This window comes from Esox lucius, chromosome 2, assembly GCF_011004845.1.
Source record: "Esox lucius isolate fEsoLuc1 chromosome 2, fEsoLuc1.pri, whole genome shotgun sequence".
In the NCBI taxonomy this organism is placed as follows: domain Eukaryota; kingdom Metazoa; phylum Chordata; class Actinopteri; order Esociformes; family Esocidae; genus Esox; species Esox lucius.
Window position 1 is genome coordinate 13,211,165 of NC_047570.1, and position 14,491 is coordinate 13,225,655.

General features: G+C 41.2%; 1 protein-coding gene across 2 annotated transcripts in view; it reads right to left on the reverse strand.

The window, feature by feature from the left end:
- loxl1 (lysyl oxidase-like 1) overlaps positions 1–11,543 on the reverse strand; it is a 36,543-nt gene extending 25,000 nt beyond the window's left edge. For both annotated transcript variants that reach the window (XM_010878642.5, XM_020051530.3), the window contains exon 1: positions 10,021–11,543. In XM_010878642.5, the coding sequence (XP_010876944.1) occupies positions 10,021–11,089 (1,069 nt within the window). In that variant the 5' untranslated portion in view covers positions 11,090–11,543. The remainder of the gene's footprint in view (positions 1–10,020) is intronic.
- Positions 11,544–14,491: the final 2,948 nt, after the last annotated feature.

Sequence of the window (14,491 nt, forward strand, 5' to 3'; positions counted from 1 at the left end):
GCTAAAGGATTTGTGCCAAAATTGCCTGGTATTTGAAACAGTTCATAATTCCCTCCACCCTGAATAAGGACCCAGTTCCAGCTGAAGAAAAACAGCCCCAAAGCATGATGCTGCCACCACCATGCTTCACGGTGGGTATGGTGTTCTTTGGGTGATGTGCAGAGTTGTTTTTGCGCCAAACATACCTTTTGGAATAATGGCCAAAAAGTTCAACCTTGGTTTCATCAGATCATAACTCAGTTTCCCACGTGCTTTTGGGGGACTTTGTTTGTTTTTGCAAACTTCAGCCAGGCTTGGATGTTTTTCTTTGTAAGAAAAGGCTTCCGTCTTGCCACCCTACCCCATAGCCCATTCATATGAAGAATAAGGGAGATTGTTGTCAGATGTAGCACACAGCCAGTACTTGCCATAAATTCCTGCAGTTCCTTTAATGTTGCTGTAGGCCTCTTGTAAGCCTCCCTGACAAGTTTTATTCTTGTCTTTTCATCAATTTTGGAGGGACGTCCAGTTCTTGGTAATGTCTCTGTTGTGCCATATTTTCTCCACTTGATGATGACTGTCTTTACTGTGTTCCATTGTATAGCTAATGCTTTGGAAACCATTTTGTACCCTTCTCCTGACTGATATCTTTCAACAGTGAGATCCCTCTGATGCTCTTTGCGGACCATGGCTTTTGCTCTGAGATGCAACTAAGAAAATGTCAGGAAAACAGCTGAACTTTATTTGTGATTAGTTATAGTAACTTTAAATGATGGCAAGTGTGTAATGACTTCTATTGAACATGAATTGTGAATGTGATTGGTTAATTCTGAACACAGCCACTTCCCCAGTTATAAGAGGGTGTGCACACTTATGCAACCAGGTTATTTTAAGGTGTTTATTTTTAATTTTTACCCCTCGAAGATTTCAGTTTGTTTTTCAATTGAATTGTTCACATTATAGGTTACATTAAAACTGGAAAAAGATCTGACATGATTTAGCTTTGCCTCATTCTTTTGCATCACAGGGGTGTGTAGAAGTTTCATATCCACTGTATCAGCTATTTCTAATTCCTCTGCATTGTTTAATTATCAGCGCTTTGATACAAATGCAGTATAACCCTCACATTTATATATGGACCTTGAAACCAGCTGCAATGCATTTTCCTTGAACCAGTCTAATCAATGACTGCTTTAGACCTGGGACAGCGGGTGTGTGAGACGAAAGATCAGGTGAAAGATTAAACCAGCAGGCTTCTGAGCTCATAGAGTAACATTTGACCTCTTTGTAGTGTCGTAGAGTTGACCACATGTTACAATATAAATCGTGACATATTCAGACAGGTGGGACATTATTCTGTGGTCAGAAATCACCAATTAGAGGAATTAGTTCTACCTCCCTACTGATAAGTCATTAGGGAACTGTTATGCTGGGTGGATTCTGATTTGTGTATCAGTGTATACAAAAAACCTGAATAATGCCAAAGAACATGAAATCCAGTATAGAGAAATTGTTCATATATTATTACAAATATTCTCCCCCCAACCTGAATCTGAAAGTGAAAACATGGGTGATATACACAGGGACATAATTATGTAAAAACTCTGTGGTCTCTTTCTATGATGTGATGTTTTATGACACTAATCCTTATATGAACCTGTCACTCCATGTTAACCTTCGGCATGAAAAATGCATTCAGACTTCATTTCTGGAGGGGATAATGCTAAGCATTAAATCATGTTAAACAGAATACTGAGCTTTTTTTGCCACAGAATGCAAAGTTTATATACTGAATATTTGTTGCAGGTAGTACTCTGATAATCAACATTTATTCATACAAGCCAGCGAGGGAGAGGAAATGAGAGAGCAACACGCTGAGATAAAACAACAACAATCCCATCCCCCCTGCTGCTCCTAAACTGAGCTGGAGTCCAACTCTGTTAGAAAAACAGAGGAATAAACAAAAAAGTAGTATTGAAATGTCTGAGCTAATGTCTGTCCCATTTTTAGTAAAGGGCATGCCAGAACGGGTCACTAGAATTGCTTACCCTTCCCCCCACCTTAAAGGCCACACATGCACTTAAAGAGCATCAGAATGCAAATAATGACTTCTCCAATTAAAGTGTACTCATTTGAAAACACTAAAATATCAAATATCAAACACTGCTACCAAAATATAAATGTCTTTTTTTACTACATAACATTTCTCCATGAGTCATGATATCACATCAAAGCCTGGACTGTAGTATACCATGCAGCATAAGGATTATTCAGTTTCTAAAAGATATTCACCAATGTAACATTTCTATCATCTGTCATGACAGGTTTTCAATTTCAATATGTTCTTGGCGCAGCAATAAAAGGGATCAGTATGTAGAATACATTCTACAGGTAGATTAATTGCTGCAGCAAGTTTGCATTTAAACCAACTGTCATCCAGCAAGGATAAGTTGTAAGTATGTTTTATAATGGACATTCAAAGAATATTCGGTTCTTCTACATATGGAAATTGACAAGAGAAACTGAATATTCAGCAATGTCTATTATAATAGTGACCCATTATGTTTAAGTTTCTTTTTGGACAACCAGCTTATTAAAGCTTTATTTTTCATATTTGAAACATATTTCACAGCAATTTAAATGACATAATTATTCAATACAGAGTGAACTATGTAGAATTTGAGCAACTAGGAAACAGATGGATTCTGTTTGCCCAATGCAACCCAGGGGTCTCAGGATTAGATGAAACATAGTATGTAAATCTGAGACACCCCAATTAGTATAATATGTTACGGTACGTCAGATGCCATTACATATAATGTATCAACATTTATTTTCCAAACTTCTTTTTTGTCAAGTCTGCCTGTTTTTAAATCACCAGAATAATGTCATCTAATTTGCATAACCAGGTATATAGAAGTGTATACTTGCAGTGACAAATTTTATATAAGAAGCAGTTTAGCTTGACAGCTTGATTTATTAGCTATACCACTGTACAGTTTACAGTACATAAATTAAAACATTTTTAGACAGCTAAATTATTACCATGAAACATATTCCCTATAACATATCTTACCCATTAGGTAAAGCTTAAAGGCTTACATATTACATACCGCTTGTATTTTAGCTAATACATTCTAGCTGGTTTCAGCCCTCCAGGGAAATAGCAGGAATAAGCCTTAGCAGCAAACTAGATAACAACTCGCTTGCATGGAAGTCTACCTAACATTAAGCAACATGTAGTTTGCAATTCACATTTCTATTGCATATCCTGCATGCAGTATAACATATTCAACCAACCCTTATTTACCCTGTGTCCTAGGTTAGTGGTGCAGGACAGACCATTAGTGCCATTGATTTATTCTCAGGTATTAAAAAGGTAACAGCAAGCTAGCTTGGAATTCTGTATAATGTCACACAATGTGTGGTTCAGAACTCCCATTTGTTTATCTTATCCTGATGCGTTTTTTAATATGTGTCCTAGGATAGTGGCGCCAGCCAGATTTATGGGTGGCATTCCTGTTACAGTCAACTCAAAAAGTATTAGCACCTTCATGAAACTGAGCAAAGTCAAGGCAAACACGAACAGTTAGCCATATTTTAACAGGGGGGGCATATACTTTTACTTCAACACAATAATTTCTTCAAAACAAAATGTTTCACCAACGGCATGTTTGGTGAAAAAAGGGGACAGCATCCAAGGAAAAGCACCTGATACTCACAGGCCATTGATACTTTGGGACTGTTTTGCTATTGGTGGGCAAGTGACTCTTGTTATGATCAATGCCTATTTACCAGGATATTTTACCCCAAAACATGGTTGCTTCTACCAGGAGAATGACAAACATGGTTGCCTCTACAAGGAGATTGAGACATGGTAATGGATGAACGTTCGAACAAGTTAATGATCCCAACAAACATCAAAATCTCCCCACAGAAAAAGGTTGCAGGACCACAATATCAATGTTTCATAAAGACCGTCCCAGTATCCTGCTTGAATACAAATGGTAAGGTGGTTGAAGAGGGCATTTTACCAGTGCAAACCTTAGACTATCAAGGATCTTGATCTCACTGCATGGAGGAATGATCCAAGATCCTTCAAAAGGTTTGTGCCAACATTGTCACATAACAGAAAAAGGATCATTGCCGAGAAATAATGATTGTAGGATACTTTTGAAACTTTTGAAATGTTTTGCAGAATAAAACCATATTACTCAATAGTGTTTTGTGTGAGAAATTATCATCTTTCATGACAGGTGTGTATTTTCAATATATTGTCCATGCGGAAGCTAGGAAAATTGCTGCAACAATTTTACATTTAAACCAAACCCATCACAGCCCCCAATTTCTTTAAAAAAATTGTTTTAAGATTGGCCACGCTACAAAACCATCACTTTGAAACCTAATTTGTCAGTCATATTGTAGACATGTTTTCATGGCCAATGTCAGTCTTAGCCACTGCTTCCAGTGCTCATGTATTGGGCAGTAAGTGTTTAAATCCAACCCACTGCTATTTCAGCAAAAACTATTTTTCAGCAAAAATCTCCTCTATCTTTGCCCATTGTCTATCTAATAGAGCATAAATGCCCAAAGCATTATCTTTGGAAAAGGTAATTGTTGATTCTCCTTTGTTCATTTGACTCCTGACAGCAATCAACGGCAGCACTAGTTTAATTCCCAGACACTTCTGCCAGAATGCCCAGAGAGTTTGCTGGACAAAATTACAATACCAAATATCTTACAGATAAATTTTACATGACTACGGTCTCCTTAAACATAACATAAAATATATTTCATTTTGAGGAAGTGGTACTCACTATGTTGGGTTTTTTATTTCCACACTTCATGTTGCCTACGAGGCCTTCATTACGAGTTGTTTATAGGAATTCTACAGCGGAAGCTTCCTATCCCTTCTGCCTATTTAACAGGGAGATGAGACTGCCTTTCCCAGCACAGTGTACACATCCTATTTGTCTTGTCTTTTTGAGGCAGACTTACAGGCCACTGGAAGCTTCCTGTGGCAGACCCTGTCAAAACTTTAAGGCCTGTGTGAAACGCAGAGGCAGATTCTACTCCCTCATCCTTCTCCTGTTTTCTGCTCGTCACCCGGCAAAGCCTTTGTTGTTCTCTGGCCTCCTAATCTTCAGAAACTCGAAATTGGTTCTCTTTGAGGGGGATAAAGTGTGTCTGAACCAAAAGCTGATCAGTTCTTGAAAGCATTTCAAGCAGTATCATATTCTAAGTGGGGCACTAGAGCAAATATGCTGTATCTTGCCAGTTCCTTCCTAATGTATTTTCTTGAAATTGTACATCACATTCCTTTCACTGGATCACTGGAACTGTATATATTTTTTTAATTATTTAATTATTTTGGGCTTATCTGAGATTAAGTAAAATCTTTAGGTTGCTGAATCTAGCTGATGATCCTTGATCTAGTTTATCCCATAAAAGTTAGATTGTAAAATGGCTAAACTTGTGAGATCAGTCATTTAATGTCCCACAATCAAAGTCAATGATGATCTATTACACAGCATCAAAAGGAATTAAGCAGTTTTGGAACAAGAGTGAAAAGGGGATAATGTTAGCTAATTTTTCCAAACTGCTTTGCTTTTTATTGCAATGCCTGTTTTATCAGGAGGTATTTACTGGTATGGAGCACATTTATAAAAAAAAATGTTTTAGTAAATTAGCAGTCAATCTAATCTAGCAGTAAAATCGAATCTAGAGCGATTTATACTCATAGCATTCATTCAAGACAGCTAGGTTAGAAAACCACAAAACCCAGTAGTAGTAAGTTCACATTACTTAAGTACTTCTGCTATAGACAGTTGGGGGCAGCAAATCTATTTTAGATACTTTTTTTAAAAGGTAGTTTTCTGAAATGTTCTGAAAATTGGCAGTGACTCATTTGTCCTAGCTTCAGGGGGAAACCGGGTTTCACCATTGGGTTCCCAGGACAGAAGAGCAACTGGGCTGAGCAGGACATGCCCCAACCATAGGGGCAAGGTTGCCAAGAGACAAGAGTTGACAGACAGACAGAAGTTCTCAGGTAGAAATGAGAACTTCTGAAAAGAAACCTCATTAGAGGACTTCTGAAAGAAACCTCATTACTTTTTTCCACAGGTTTTCTTTGTCTCCTCTTTCTCTTCCAAGTGTTAATCCTCCCTGCATTTATAACAAAATACTTAATCTGCTTTCATCGTTGGTAGGACCTTGAGCTAAATCAGAGTTCTTTCTTCTGCCTTTGACAACGGAAACAGATTTCTGAGTGGGCATGTCAGGCTTACCTGTGGTGACATCAGCAAACCTCTGACAATTCATCTCAGTTTTCAAACCATTCACTCCTTTTTTCCCAATATACATTTCACTGTTAGCTTCTAAGGTTGCAGCATCAACTGGAGTGACAGCTGATGACATCAGAACACTCGAGGGAACAGCCTGTCTTAAAATGTATCTTACTCTTCCCTTACCTAATAAAGCACTTCGGAGAAGCGGGATCAGTAGGTCATTCATATGTGAAGAGCAACCATGTTATGTGCTAGTGTACCTCTCCTTACTTCTTCAATAAGTTTCTGATTCATCTCAGAACCCTTTGTGAAAGCGACTATGCAGCAGTTTGTCCATCTCAGCAGATATGCAAAAAGCTTGCCTCCCTCTTCTGGAATATGTTTCTGAACCTTTGTTTCTAATCATATTTTCTCTCTGTGGTTCTTATGCAGTTTAAAGATCTGTCATGACAATCAATAGCACTCACTTTGGGATTTTCAATCTTCAAGACTCTTTTGACTTTTAACAATTGTCTGCACTTTCACATGATCAGTACACTGCTATTCATTCAGCAAGTCTGTTAAGTCCATACATCACACCCCATTTATGCAATGGGATGTTTCACACCACAGAACATGCATAGCTTGCTGTAACCTTGCATATCAGTAGGAACGCCAACATTTCTCCGCATAAATGAATGGCGCTATCTATCTTAGTGTTAAGTCCACAGCAGGAGAGGGACTTGTGCTTTTTTCAGCAAGTCATCCCTTCATTCCTTAAAAATGACAGTAGCATTCATGGAACATATTCCCCGTCAACAGGAGATGCCGCATGTAATGTAACAATGGACTGAGTGGCCAGTGACCAACCTCTTCAGGTGTCCCTACAACATCTGGTAATTTTATGTTAGGTAGGTCATACTACACTGCTCAAAATAATTCAGGGAACACGTAATCATCACAGTATAACACCAAGTCAATTAAACCTCAGGGACATCAATCAGATCAGTTAGCATAAGTGATTGTGAATCAATGTCACTGGTTTTGGTGCAAATGAAGGTGCACTGGAGATGCAACAGCAAAACAACCCCGAAAAAGGGAATGGTTTTGCAGGTGGTGGCCACAGAAAATGTCTCTCTCTTTATCCTTCATGACTGATTCTTCTCCAGTTTTGCATTTTGTTAGTGTCCTTGTCATTACTGGTATCATGAGGCGGTACTTGCAGCCCATTCAGGTTGCACAGGTAGTCCAGCTCCTCCAGGATGGCACATCCATACATGCCGTCGCAAGAAGTTTTGCCTGCAACATCATCAAGCATGACCGGTTAGGCGGTGGGTCGGTGATGGTCTTGGGAGGCATATCCTTGGAGGGTCGCACAGACCTCCAAATGTGAGCCAATAGTACCCTGACTGCTGTTGGGTACTGGGATGAAATCCTCAGAACCATCATCAGACGTTACTCTGGTGCAGCGGGCCCTGGTTTCCTCGTGGTGCAGGACAATGCCCGACCTCATGTGGCCAGAGTGTGTAGGCAATTCCTGGATGATGAAGGCATTGATGCCATTGACTGGCCCTTACGTTCCCCAGACCTGAATCCAATTGAGAACCTCTGGGACGTTATGTATCATGCATCCAACACCGCCAAGTAGCACAGACTGTCCAGGAGCTCCCTGATCCAGGTCTGGGAGGAGTTTCCCCAGGACGCCATCCGCCGTCTCATCAGGAGCATGCCCAGACATTGGCTGGAGTGCATTCAGGCACGTGGGGGTCATACACTCTACTGAGTTACATTGTGAGTTGTCGTGATGAAATTCACGCAAGTTGGAACAGACTGTGATTTAAATTGTTTACTTTGATTTTCAGTGGGAGTTAGAATCCAGCCCTCAATTGGGTGGTGATTTAGGTTTCCACTGACCATTGTTACATCATTTTGTTCACAACGAATTACACAATGTACAGTGAAGATTTTGATCTTAAATATATTTCCTTTATCGAGACCCGATGTGTGATTTGTGTATTCCCATAATTTTTCTGAGCGGTGTGCATACTTTATCAACCAAGACCTCCTGCTTTTATCTAGAGAAATATGAGCACCAAAAGATTTGATATTACTGAAGGCTTGATTGTTGTTAGTGTGTCACTTAAATAAGCACATCACTTAGTAAAATAGCACTGTGTGAAGCCACTCTCAAGAGAAAATCCAATCAACCCCCGTACTTTACACTCAAATATGCCACTAAATACACTAGCATCAAAGGAAATAACAAAGGGAAAGCCCACATCTGCAAAATTAAACCATATCACCAATAGTGAAATGGTATTCCTCCAGTATACACAGATAATTCAACCAACTATGAATGACACATGATTGACATGGTATTTCTGTGAAGTCATGTTCTGTCAAGTACAGTCTTTATTACAAAATACACCAAAAACTATAATAACCATAATGTTTACAATACATGGTTCAACCAGGTTTTTACACCCATTTGCATATAGCAAAATAACAGTTATGGTGTCAGGTGGGTTGCATGTGATGTATATAATATAGTCCCATAAGTAAATATTATAACACTACAGCCCTAGGCCATAGAAGCTCCTAGCAGCTCAAAGAAACAGAGGAAAACTTCCACACAAGTGTTGATGATTGTGTCACCTTTTGACACACAGCTTGTATTATTCTAAATACATATTTTTCACAATGATAATTTTGGGATCCTATATTGAAGTCAGAATCCACTCTCTACCTCCGCCCCTAATCCCAACCCCCAATCATGTGACTGGCTTCCAGAACTGAGTCCATCAATTACTTGTGGATTTAACGAAACAGTGTGTTTTAAATTGCTCATTGATGCTCCCTCCCTCCCCAAGCGCATACTAATTTTTCTTTTTTTATTATTTCCTGAGGCAATGGACCCCATGTGTTACAGGGACTTTCCACTCCACCCCCTTTCTGGTGCTTTCTCTCTGGGAGTGGGATAGACATCCCCCCACTCTATAACATCGACTCACCCAGGCCTGAGTAGCCCTCCTCCAGCCAGCTTCTACACTGAGGTCACCTCTATTCCCAGGTTCTACACCCAGGCCTTCCCAAGAGCCAATCCTTTTCCAGCAGAATACTACTCCCCACGCTATAACACAGTGAGCACTGTGTGCTTACAACATTGGCAAGACTTTCTCAGCACCTGGTTTCAATAATTCCTGAGAGGGAATGGGAAAAGAACGACCATCCTTCGATGTAGTTTCCTTTTGTTTGATAAATTCAAAAGTAAAACGTTGAGTGACTAAATAATAATACTGTTCTGGATAGTTAACGGGATTTGCCTTTACTTATTTTTAATCTGAGAGGTAATGAAAAACCTCTGGGAACCAGTATTATCCAGCTGCAGAGCCACATAGCTGAGGAGTCAGGTGGTGAGGGTTCTGTCCTCCACTGCCAGGAAACACACAGGAGAAGAGCAGAGGAGAGGAGCCAGATTCCCTTCTCGTTTCCTGTCATTCAACTGAAGGGAAAGGTTGGATCTGACCCCACAGAACTAACATTAGGATATGGTTGTGGTGGCATACAGGGTTTCTTTGTGCTTAACATGAGTGTGTTTCACTTCCCACATCAAACTGGCTAATAAAGGAGACTATTGTACACAGAAGGGTACAACTCTCTTTAGTTTACCTTGGACCAAAAAGAGTGACATTCATTAAATACATGCCATGAACATTTGGATTGACAAAGGATGGACAAAGAACCACATTAGAACACATGAGACACGTTAGCATACCTCTCTGTTCTGGCCGGTAGACACTTCCGACATTCACACTGGGGTTCTCCACTGCTGTGTTGGGGTTTCTCACTGGCGCCGCAGGTTGTGGCTGAACCTGGGGTCTTCCAAACGGAGGGAACTGCTCGTACTGGGGGCTTCGCACTGGAGCCTGAGCCACGGCTCCTGTCCTGTCCTGGGCAGCGGGCGCAGTGTCTGCGGCGGCAGCGGAGTCCTCTCCTCCATTGTACAGACTGTGTGTGTATCTGCGGTCCAGGCCGTCTGAGAAGGGTGGCTGGGCAGCCCGGGCTGGCACAGCTGGTTGGACAGGGGCACCAGGGTTGGGCCCGTAGCCATAGGGCGGGTAGTAACGATAGCCGTCCTCGCCATAGTCCTGGGGGGAGCGCGGAACCACAGGTGCCAGGCCAGCACCGGCTCCATAACTGACTCCAGCATATCCCCCGCCGCCACCGACATATCCTCCAGCACCAGCACTGTAGCCTCCGCCTGTGGCTCTCTGGAAGGGTGGTTCTGCGTAGCCCCGACCTGCTCCCTCAACCACACTGGGGTCATAGGGTAACTGGTAGGAGGGCTGCTGAGGGAAAGGAAACTGCGGGTAGGGTTGGACGGGGATGTTGTAGCTTGATGAGAAGGATGAAGACGATGAGGACGATGAAGACGACCCCGTGGATGGCCTGAAGCGGGTGCTGGTGGAGCCTGTCCCCACCGAGCCCTGTCGCCAGTTGTCAGGCACCTGCCCGAAGCCAAAGGGATGTCTGGTCTGTCCCCTTACGGTCTCTGATCCACCTCTGGAGGGGGCCTGCCTGCGTACGTTCCCTCCCTGTGGTCTGCGAGGGGTACGGGAACGAGAGTCTGCCACCACCACCCGGTGACTTCTCTCTTGGTCCTGAGATCCGGCAGGTACGTACTCTGCCCCACTGTTGAGCAAGCTGAACCTCCGGCCGTTGTTCTCCCACTGTATCATCTGTCTCCAGGGGGTGGAAGCCTGAGTCTGATCCTGAACCTGAGCCCATCCAGAGCCCAGTAGCACCCAAACCAAACTCCCCACAACAAAAGGGAGCATCATCATGGCTCTAAAAATGCCTCAAACCCACCGCCAAATGGAGAAGCCAAACGAGAGCAGCTCAAAAACAACCAACCACCTGTAGCCTGAGTCCTCTTCAGGGGGTGTGTAGAAACACGAGGTGTGAGTGTCTAGATAACAGGATAGCAGGAGGGTAGCCAGTGGTTCTTTCCATTCACAGGTCCTTATAGCGGGCTAGAGGCTGAGTCTGAGTCCAGGAGCAGTCATACTGGGCTTGTAGAGAGTGGGCTTCAGAGGCCCTGCTGGTGGTGCTTGTATCTGTTAGTCCTGTGAGAAAATGCCCCGTCTTCCTGGATGTTTGGCTGCTCTGTGACTGTCAGTGGAATGAACATTGCACTCACTCAGCCTTCTGGAGAGGAGTGCCTGTCTGTGCGTCTCAACTGCAGCCTTCTATTTGCTTCTCTGATTGCTTACAATAGACTGTGAAAAAAAAGCACTCAAACTTTCTTTTTTTAAAGGAGAGGTCCCACATGGCCCTAGTGCTAGATCTGTTTGGACTGGCTGCTGGAGCCAGGACTTGCTCCGTATGGCTTCCAGAGTCAACATCTCCATCTGCAAAGCACTTAGATTTATATCGCACTCACTTTCTTTTGCCCAAATTCTTCTAATTATTCTGAAGAAATAGAGATGCATGTAACAAGGCCTGGGTTCATACACACAGGTGTCTAGACTTTTTTCCTTTCTTTTTAAAAGGCGTTTAAACATGAAAACTTTGTTCAAACAGGGAACAAATCATATTTGAGAAAGTAATTGGCAACCAGGTTTAGCGAGTTATGCTGGAGCTATCTTGGTGGATCACATACCAATTGTTCCCAGGTTTTAAAGGGAGAGTAAAAATACAAAATGGTACATTGGTTACCTTACACTGTCAGCAGTCTATATTGCAAGTTTTGACAGAAATCCATGCATTGAGTTTCCCTGGTACTTCCCACAAATCCCATCCATTAGCAATATTTGCGCATTTTACTGGCAGGGTAAGGACAACAATGTGCCATTTTATAATTTAGAAGAACTAGCTGAGAAGCTGTATACTGTATTGTTCCTCATGCTTACTTCTAAAAAGCAGTTAATACTCAACTGTATAGAAAATGCTAAATGAAAACCAACATATGTTAGCGTGTAGGTACTACAACATTGGCCAATGTTAAGAGGCTGTCAATATTAGCTGATTGCACTTGCACAACACTGTGACGAATGTTAACAGTCAACACTAAGTGTTTGGAATGGCTGGCTGTCAGTTTGCCTTATTATGTTCAATGTAGCTAGCAGATCGAATGTTATTTGTCAAATGTGCCAGATGCAACAGTGAAATGCTATAGTAGCTAGCTACTAAGCTACACAAGTTAGCTACTCTACCTCTATATCTGTTGACATAAAAATATTGCTTAGTTTGTCAGTCTGTAGTAGATTAAAATGTTTCTATGCAATGCTAGTTTTGATAATCTGTGAAGTGTATCAACAACAGCTACTACAGTTTAAGGTATGACCGGCTGTACTATCAAAATACTATCACCACTAGATAAAAGAGAATGACTAAGACTAAAAAATCAGTATATTATTTATTCATTTATTGTTATTTATGCTTTTGTTAATGGTCCTAAAGATTACTCAATGCTGGGTTAAGTAACTAAATAGACCCGGTTAAGGGGTTAAACCCATCCCTTTTATCAGAATTCCCCTCTACTGAAATGGGTAGTAGGGTGCATAAAAACAAGACAATATTCTGCAATTCTGATTCAATAGTCGATGGGAGACCAGTTATTGTTAGCAATCCCTTTACAGTATTCTGTATATATTGTTCCTGGTATGGTGGGATTATCCTTCAGGTTATAAAGTATTTTTGTATTTACAAACAATCCTCTCACAGTACATGTGGTTGTACTCATTATTGGAAAGAAGTGCCACCCAGTGAAAAACTATGCAATCAAACTGAGGTCAATTAGCAACAGGGTTCTTTCTTATAGCTCCCCTCCCAACCCCACTTGACCCAACACCTCCCCAATGACCAGTATAATGCACAATACACCCACACAGAGCTCACATATCAAACTGGGGGTGCTGGTCTGACACTACCCCCACTGAATTATATTGTAGAGAAACAATATAGACAAAGTTGTGAATAAAAAGGCATGTTCCTTTGTATGTTTGTACTAAGGTTGTAATCAAACTAACACAACCTGTTTCTAAGAGAAATAATCGTTAAACCCATTACAAACATGTGGATGAACATTGCTCTGATCTGCTTCTGAAATGAGAGAGAGAATCAAGATTTCCATCCAACTATTTCAAGCAGATTAATAACCTGATGCATTGAACATGTCATGACCGGTCTGATGTAAACAGGAAATGTCAATACAATTTCATGAATGTAGACAATTTTCTATGGTGCGATACTTTATTATCATTGAAACTAGTTAACTGGGACAAGGAAATATCTTAATGGTGATGTTGTGTTGTCCTTTCAATACAATTTAAGAAGATTAACCTAACCCTAAACAGATGAAAGAGGTTATGATAAACTTAACTAGGTGGGGAAAGTGCACTGTGATAAGCTTGATGTTCTTCTCATAGTTCCCTCTTCCTGTACATAGGCTACCAACAAACGTATAAATTGAAAGTCCTTCATGGTCAACTTGAGGAAACCCTGGTGTCATGTGCTGGGGTGTGGAAGGACACAGGCGCATTGGAGGCAACGACCGACACCTGCCTCCAATTGGGGAGACCAAAAGGATTGGAGGTGGCTAGATGTGCCACCTCCTGTCCTGTCCTGACTATGCCCCGAGCCCAGCGCAGAGATGGCTAGGGGCATAGCCAGGACGTGACACCTGTCTAATTCAGATATCATTTTTTGGTGTTAATTCGATCTTGTTCTCTAGTGGTGAAATAGAGTACTACTGCATTACATCTGCTAATGTTACATTTACATTACATACAGTAAACGATTCCATGTTGTTGACATTTACATGCTTATAAAGCACATTAAAACATAAGCAGAAGCTTTATTTTTAAGTGCAATATATCATCACACACGTTCAGTTTGGTAGAAACATATCTCTGGTGGGAAAATGCTAATATTTTCTTCAGGAAAATTTTTGAATACTTCCATGAAAATCTGTCATCAGTTAGGATGAAACCTAGTGAGAGAGAAATATGAAAAAGTTTCTGTCATCAAAATCTGCTTTTTCAAAGGTGTTTGTGTTGGCAAGTGCTGTTGTGGGCAGCGGTCAGAATGTGCCACAGACCAAAGAAAGAACAACATTCCTCCATAGACAGGATCATAGGTTTAAATTAACCAGCTGGGATCAGCGAACTCCCCTCATCTCTGAAACAGGACCCAGGAAAAAGCTGATGTATTGTTTAGTTTTTCAAATTCATGTTTTTAGTATT